At 32.6% G+C, this 8,800-nt stretch overlaps 1 protein-coding gene and 1 non-coding gene across 2 annotated transcripts; one reads left to right on the top strand and one right to left on the bottom strand.

The window, feature by feature from the left end:
- The first annotated feature begins 278 nt into the window (after positions 1-278).
- LOC106767780 (nuclear transcription factor Y subunit B-3) lies at positions 279-2,792 on the top strand. Its single transcript, XM_014652728.2, has 2 exons — positions 279-551; positions 1,985-2,792. The coding sequence occupies exons 1-2, from the start codon at positions 374-376 to the stop codon at positions 2,581-2,583; spliced, it is 777 nt and encodes a 258-aa protein (XP_014508214.2). The 5' UTR covers positions 279-373; the 3' UTR covers positions 2,584-2,792.
- Positions 2,793-3,001: 209 nt separating this feature from the next.
- TRNAT-CGU lies at positions 3,002-3,073 on the bottom strand. The gene has a single exon. It is a non-coding gene; the product is annotated as a tRNA-Thr (tRNA).
- Positions 3,074-8,800: the final 5,727 nt, after the last annotated feature.

The raw sequence follows: 8,800 nt of genomic DNA, 5'->3' as shown, positions 1-8,800 counted from the left end.
TTCTATGACTTTCCATAAAAGGAGTGTGAAACATTTGTCATGATAAACAAATAATAAATTAGAAGAGGAAATATATTTTAATGACAAAGTGATGATAATAATTATATGAAATTGTTTCGAAAATGATAAAGTTAAGTAGTCATTAATTTGAATGATAAATATATTTTAATGTTAATTTTTGGAAACCATCAACAAAACCATTTAACTTTTTATTTAAAGATTACATTAATGCGATATGGGAGGGAAACAGAAACCTACGGGTGTCGGTCTCGTCACTGTCCCCAATCCGAAAGGACCGATCCTTATAACGGATGTCTTATTGTCTGTGACCGGCTATTGCCTATTGCCGCGTTCCTCGTTTGCATCGCCTTCAATGACACGTTGTTCCAAAATTAAGTACTATAAATCTCGACACTTGCCAAGTACTCCAACGCTATCTCTCAACCCAACCCTTTCATTTTCATTTTCGTTTTTCAATCACTTCACTGTCACCATGGAAAATGGAGGCTTTCATGGCTACCGCAAGCTCCCCAACACCACCAACTCTGCTGGTAAACCATTAAAATATTTATCTGGATAACACTACCAATATTTTTATTCTCTCTCTCACTCTATTGCTTCATTTTCATCTTTCTTTTCATTTCTAATCATTTTTTGTTTCAATATTTTAACTTCATATATCTATGTGTGACTCCAGCAGCAGTATACATTAATATACTTCTGAAATATATCTATATATTTAATATACAGTAGCTGTCTCGGTGATTCTACCATGCATGTAACCTATTTTCTCTTTTCAGTCTTCACCTAATTTTCTTGCCAAATCCACTGACCCGTGATGTTTTCAGTGGATTCAGTTCTTTCATTAATTTCCAGCATTTAATTTCCTGATCTCTTTCTTTCTCGCAAAATCTGCATATCCTATATATATACATGGACAGTAATGTGTGTTTGTGGGTATATATCATTTTGAGCTTAGAAGCTGCGGAGTTGATTTTATTTTTCTTCATCGGTTTCCTTAATCTGAGTGCGAGCCTGCGTAGTGGTTTGGTTTCAGTAAAGCAACAAGGTGAAATGAAGATGATGACAATAGTGGGTTATGGCTTTACATTTTAGAATAGAACAAGTGGCACGCATGCATGCATGCAGTTACTGACTTGCTTGTTACAAGTGGCATTCATGCATTCTGCAGCATCATGTATCAGAATACAAGGATCTGTCTCCATACCACAAGTTTTCTTTTACTCTCCTTCCCGGCCATGGTGTGTTGGGCTGACAAATATATCTACATGCATTATGTAGATTCCAATCCAACCATAATGTTTTTGAACAAGCCCTAAGTCCTGTAACTTTTCAAGACCTTTTTTTTTTATGAGAAATGCATACTCATAGTACATATCATGCATTCTATTGAAGTCTAGTTTTCTCTCTAAATGTGATTTGGATGGTGCTGGTGTGGATGAACTATTTTCATTTTTCTCCTTCAAACAAAAGTTTATCTCCACTTGAGGATTCTCTCAGTGTTGAGATGGCAAAGTTTGAAAGAAAAATCGAGTGTGGACCATCCTGGTGCGTTACATGCAGATGCAGCCAGCCCCTTGTCTTTGAAATGCGTTTCACACTGACGAATGCATGAAAACAAAATAAAGCCGTGAAAAAGAGGACCGTTTATTTGAATCCCTCTGACCCCTTTATTATTAATCTTATGACTTGAGAGCTGTTTTTTGTCCTTTTCCCCATATTCCTCTTCTCAAGAAAGCACAACTTGAAGCTCTCAAATGAGTCTCACTCCTTTTACTCCTTTCGGTCATATCAGTTTCACACCTTCGTTAAAACCTGACGTGTATCCCTTAACTTTATCTATCCACCACCGATACATTTTCAGGTAGTTTTTTCGGTAACATAAAATCAATGAAAAAAGTATTGTATATATATACATGTGTGTGTGCATACATACATAATCTTAACCTTCACGTATTCACAGGGCTGAAGCTGTCAGTGCCAGACATGAACAACATGAACGTGAAGCAGGACAACAACAACAGCAACCACACAGCAGATGAGACCAATGAATGCACCGTGAGGGAGCAAGACCGTTTCATGCCAATCGCAAATGTGATTAGGATCATGCGAAAGATTCTCCCCCCACATGCCAAGATCTCTGATGATGCCAAAGAAACAATTCAAGAGTGTGTGTCTGAGTACATCAGCTTTATCACCGGAGAGGCAAATGAGCGTTGCCAGAGGGAACAGCGCAAGACCATAACTGCTGAGGATGTGCTTTGGGCCATGAGCAAGCTTGGATTTGATGATTACATGGAACCACTGACCATGTACCTTCACAGGTATCGTGAGCTTGAGGGTGACCGAACCTCCATGAGAGGTGAACCACTGGGGAAGAGGACTATTGAATACGCCCCTATGGGTGTTGGCGTTGGCGTTCCCGCTGCTTTTGTGCCTCCACCGTTTCACCCCAATGGATACTATGGTCCTGGCATGGGGACTTACGTTGCGCCACCAAACCCTGCGTCATCTCATCACCATGGAATGCCTAGCACTGAACCGAATTCTCGCTCCATGTGAACTAATAATGATGATGATGATGAAGACGAGTGTCGAGTAGTACTGAGTACGAGTGAGAAGAAGAAGACGACGACGACTTTAATTAACTAGCTTAACTCTAGGTAATTAGAGTACTGTTAGTAGTCAACCTTATAATGGATGGGATTAAGGAGTTGCTATATTCCTAATCCTAATCATCTCTATGTTAATCTATGCAATAACTTCTCTTATGTTTTGGATATTCTGATGATGTCGTTTAATGTTGTTTGTCTGTTGTTCGTTCCCTTAAAATTGCCACTGTTTCAGCCACTGAAAATGGGATACTTGGTAGATAGTACTGTTCGTTAACATATAAAGATGGCTTTATGCTTTTGATATTAGAAAAAAAAAAAATCCATTTCATGCTATTTTTAAATAAATAAAAATTATAGAAAAAAAAAGCTCCCAGCGAGGATCGAACTCGCGACCTTTCGCTTACGAAGCGAACGCACTACCACTATGCTATGGAAGCAATGGTTGTAATGAATTTAAAAAAGGTTATAGAAATTGAATAAGAATTTTCCATAAAGATGGTTAACTTAAAAAAACATAAAATATATGAGTGGGGGGCATTGATTTTGGGTTGAAATAAGTGTGAGATGGTTGAGAAGAGTGTGGTGTGACATTACTATTGTGTCAGGTGGTTGATGAGATTGACGAGTGAGTTGACTTAGGAAATGAAAAAAATTCTTGAAATTCGTTGGAGTCTCTTCTTTTGTAGCTAAGTAATAAATTAATGAGTGGAAGCGAAGCAGCAGTTTAATGTCACTGATCTTGCAGTCAAACAGTACACAACATTTCTCTTCCCATTCTCTTATCGTGCAGCAGGGGAATTGCATCTTCCATTTATTGCCTCTTCTTGCATGTAACTTTCAACCACACATTCTCTAACATGCTTCATAACATTTACGCTTTAGGGACATGGAGAAGATATGCATAGTCAAAAATACACTAACTCATGCAAAATGGTTGCAAAGCATGAATCACCAAGGTAGTTTTCGAATCTTCATCGTCTTTTTTTCTTAAAATATATCAATGCTGAAATTGTGAAGATTCACGATTCAAAGAGTCAAAATACTTTAATCATCTAAATTATTAATCAATTTAATTCGTATAAGCAGTGCTTGTGATTTTTAATTATGAACGTATAAATTGAAAATATTTTTTATTATACTAAGGAAAATTAAAGTATCATGATACATATGTTCTTGTATATAAACATAGATTTCTTTTAGTTGCCTTTTTTTATTAAAAATGTTTTTTAAGTTATAATTCAGCGCATTTTAGGATATTTGCATAAAAATATTTGTTTTTTTTAATTCATTATTTTATTTGTGTAAAGTTTATAACTAATCGTGACGGCTTTGGAAATAGACAGTGTTGTACTGGGAATTTGACTTAAATTACATTTAAATATTATTCGTTTATAGAATTGTAGAATTGCTGTTTATTGTATAAAATGTTAATGAACAGGGTAGTTAAAAAGGAATAGGATGAAAATAAAAAATAGTCGTACTAAAATATGTGAATGATGTAATTTGAACTATAATTGTAAAACCAATTCGGTTCACTTGTTTGAACCGGAAACCGGATACATGACCGGACCGAATTGGATATTGGTCGGGCTGTAAGCGTGGGACGTCAAGCATATTTACATGAAATATACGGCGCTAGCGAAAATTACGAATACAAAATATAAATATATTATCTATACTATCCTTATATTGTATTAAGCTACTAATTTACCACATATATTGTATAACATTGACTTATCGTTCCTAGAGTAATGAGAGCTCTTAAGCAAAGACATTTTATGTGACATATTTATGACCTTTTTAAGTCATAAATTAAGTGATAACTTTGTAACTTTGAGTGTCAAATTTATGCTTGGATAATAATACTGTTTATATACAATAAATGTTATTGTTTGAGTTTGCTAAAGTGGCCAACATGACACTCACTCTAATGCAAAGCCAATAAACATAACAAATAATGTCACAAAATTATTAACATATGTGAAAATACATGTAAGATATACTTGATACTTAACAAATAGAGATTCAATTATGTAATAATTTTTTTTGGCAATTTTTATAAAGTCGTATCTTATTATGTTTTTAAATTTATAGACGATATTTTAATTCTTCTAAAAAACTTAACTTGTAAATGTTTATTTTCTTTTGTTAGTTCAGACATGTAATATAAACAAGTTTAAGAAATTAATAACTTATGAATATGTTTTTATATTGATTTGTTTTGTAAAGTTAGATTATATCAAACTTTGGATCAACTAACCAAGTTTTACTAAGCATGGCAACGTTGTAAAGATACAATAATATGATAACTCACAGTTAGACAAATCAAGTATAATTTAAACACTCAATTAGTCATAACCAACATATGAAAGTATATTTTGAAATGCAATAAGTACTCGTTATATAACATATAATAGTGTTTGAAACTCAATCGCTTATAGCGAGACAACCCAAATATTGTTTAAAGTAACAAATTCTCATGACTAAAACTTCTGTTATTTTTGGAAAGCAACTACTTTGATTAAAGCAATAATTTAGAAAGAAAGATGAATTAAAAGACCACACAATTTCACTCGTTATTGGACATAGAGGTAACAAATTTTAACAAACACAATGATTATGAATTATTATGGTTCGTTAGTGAATACAAACGATGTTTATGGAAAGTTTAGGACACCACAAGAGCATTAAGATTAGCAACGTTTTGAAAACTCCAACTTATCAATGTGACTTCGATTTAGGAGGTTCCTTCACACTAAGTTGTTTAAAATACAATTACGGGTAATTTTTTTATGCTTATTGAGAATATTCAACTAAGATCTTCCTCTCGAGTGCTTCTTCCTGCACCTCGCCTCTTTCTCGCTGCACCTCTAAAATTACATTTTTCTCTTTCATTTAATAAAAAAGTCAAAACACTATTAATGATTTATGAATGTAATATTCACTGCCTGTGGCGAGATAGCATGGTTCTAGGATGAGGCTTATAAGCTCTTCCTTGAAATGCCTAAAAGGAATGTCCATGATTTGAATACCTGCAAGGCATGGTGACCATGTCCATGATTTGAATAAGATACTATCATGGCAGCCCATGACACTATATCTTTTGACTTTAGTAGCTCAAAAACAAGTTTAGCTAAACAAAGATGGAGTACAACGTAATAAGTGCATTTGTAAGCCATGTGTTGGGCTCAAACCCGAGCCGTATGACCATTGCATGAGCTTGTATGAGTTCCACCATGCCATCACAGGAAGTTAATACGCTAGTCATAGTGGTTTCATTGGGTCTAATGCAAGATTTTAACATCAAAACAAATAGACATAAAACTTCTGCTATATCATCATTCCTTGCGTAGCCACCGATCATTATGTTCCAACACCTAACTTTCTTCTTCGGCACCAGGTTGAAAATCAAGCGAGCTTCGTCCATGTGACCCTCATTAACACATGCACTGATCATTGCAGTCCATGCAGCCATGTCTTTATGAGGCAGGAGATCATCGCAGTCCAGCCGCAGGATGAACTGCATTCCCCTTGAGCCGCAGGATGAACTGCGTTCCCTATGCAGCCCCCAAAATAAACCGCCGATCAACCTGCGGTTGTCATCAGCCGCTGATCCAACTGCGGCGCCACCAGAGCCGCCTTTCATAGAGCGGCAGACGTTAACCGTAGTGTCATTTGCGGTTAACCCTGCATCTCCCAACCCAGTTCCCATACACACAGTTCATACGCCCAGTTTTCATGCACAATTCATATACATAGTTACGAGCACATAACAGCCAATAAAAATACTAACTTATATTCATGATTCTCACACCCAAACGAACGCCACGGAAAGCAGCTTCACTTTAAAAAATGGTGAAAAATAAGGAGGAGGGGAGGAGAGGAAGACTGGGAGAAAGAAGAAAGGGGTGTAGGATTTATTTTGCTGTGACATGCGACAAAGTAATTTAACTTTTTTACTTTTTATAAAACCAATTGATAGGCAGAAGTAGACTTATAGAGGTACATTTGGTTTCTGGGAGGTGCAGGACGAGATGAGAGAGATACAGGAATAATCACTCCTTCCTCTTTAGGCCATGCAATGGACAAATGGATACAACAAATACATTTATGTAACATTAAATGTATTTTATATAGCATTAAATGTGTTTAATGCAACATTAAATACATTTAATGCAACATTAAATATTTATCTCTTTCTCTAAGCAACATTATAATAATAAATAACATCAAACTAGGTTAGGGAGCTTTCACCTAGGCTAGAGAAAAGCAAGACTATACATCATATAACCTTTCTAGACTTGTTGGCATATAATAGTTACAGTGTGTTCTTCAAGTTATTTTAACTTAAACATTCATTTTAAAAATATAGAAATACGATATCTAAAACAAAATAATTATATAAGAAATTTTCAAATATTAATTTATGTAAGCATATTGCGTGATTAGAATATTGGTCATTATAAAAGACGAAAGATTACCATGTACCATAATGTCTCTTAGATGAAATATCACATTCAAAACTATTGCTTTATGATAAAAACATGTTCCCAGTTATATTTTATTGTTAAAAATACTTTATAGAAAATATCAAAGATCTATTGAATTTTACTCTAAAAATAACTAACAACTTTATTAACTTTATTAAATATGTGATTTTGTATATATAAATCGTATCTTCATCTATAAATTAAGTTATTGTCTGTCGCCACTCAAATTTATTAAAACATTAAAAAAAATTCAAGCTCAATTTCAATAATCAGTCATCAAATATTCAACAAAACATTAACAATAATAATAACAAAAAGTTAAAACAAACAAGACAATAATTTTCGCACATACGAAACCCCAAAATTGGCAAATAAACTAAAAAGAAAAAAAAAAGAAAAAAAAAATCAAACTTAAAGGAAAAGTTATTCAAAATCAAAATATCGTCAACTGAAATTGGTCTAAACACATTCACTTCCTAATTATCAAATTATATAAAAAAAAACACAGGAAACAACTAAACAAGGTTAAAAAACATATTATCAGACATAAATTAAAAAACAAAAAATAAATTAGCCAAGTAGTTAAAAATTTAAATTTATATTTTAAAATATAACTAATTATTTTAAACTCATAATTTTTAAGACCATATTCTCTAAACAAATAAAATTAAATTCTTACACCACTAACCAGGCAATGGAGTACTTTAATCATTCGGTGATTGGTTGAATTTTCCTAAAACATTTATTTAAACCCATATTATATATTTAAAAAAAAGTTGATTGTTGTATTAATTATAAAAACCTTAACCACTCATGCAATCAAACATACAAAATCTGTAATAACCTTTCTTTGATCCTAAATTTCAATTTCAATTCGTGATCTTTACATATGACAATTTATAAATGAGAACAAAAGATACGATTTATAAATGCGTATGGAAAATTAAGTTTTTATTTTATTACTTTCACTTTTTTTATAATTTATTGTTTTTAGCAATTATTTGCCTTTCATGCATGTCAAAACAGCAAAGCAAACCACAAAAAATTATAAAGCAAAGTGAGAATACTAGAACAACAGTAGCATCGTTGTTGCAACAGTAATTTATGGTATATTTTTTATTGATGGGATGAAATAGATTTCACACATTAAATTCATATAATTTTTTTTATTGATAGTCTAATGATTAAAGTCAATATAAATAGTAATAAATAACTATTAAAAATAGTTAAAAACTTTGAATTAAATTATAGTTTATCATAGATAATCATTTTATTTAATTTTAGTATCCATTTATAATTTAAAAGACAATTTGATAAGTGTCCATATGTGATACCGTGTTATGATACATGTTTAATTTATTCTATATAAATATTCTTGATTTATGTTAATTAGGTTAGTTTATTCTATATGATATTCTATCTATTTATTTGAAAGGCTGGCACAAAAATATTTATAAGCATTTTTTACCTAAAAAATGACAATTTATGTTTGGTAATTGCTCTCTGGTTGCATGAAAGTGTGAGGACAAGTGCCATAAAAGGTTAAAAGAGTAAAACAATAAAAGAAAGATCCGAAAATATCCTAAAACGATATATATTTATTATTTAGAGAAAAAAACGACGGTGTTTAAGTTAATTAATTAAAATTACTGCATGTGAAAATAAAAAAAAGTT

Source organism: Vigna radiata, chromosome 7, assembly GCF_000741045.1.
Source record: "Vigna radiata var. radiata cultivar VC1973A chromosome 7, Vradiata_ver6, whole genome shotgun sequence".
NCBI classification, from domain to species: Eukaryota; Viridiplantae; Streptophyta; class Magnoliopsida; order Fabales; family Fabaceae; genus Vigna; species Vigna radiata.
The sequence above is the reverse complement of the archived record's forward strand: the minus strand, read 5'-3'. Positions and strand labels throughout refer to the sequence as shown.

Coding starts and splice junctions, on each gene's coding strand:
- LOC106767780 (XM_014652728.2), top strand. CDS start 374: ATGACACGTTGTTCCAAAATTAAGTACTATAAATCTCGACACTTGCCA. Junction 552..1,984: donor CAACACCACCAACTCTGCTG/GTAAACCATTAA, acceptor ACGTATTCACAG/GGCTGAAGCTGTCAGTGCCA.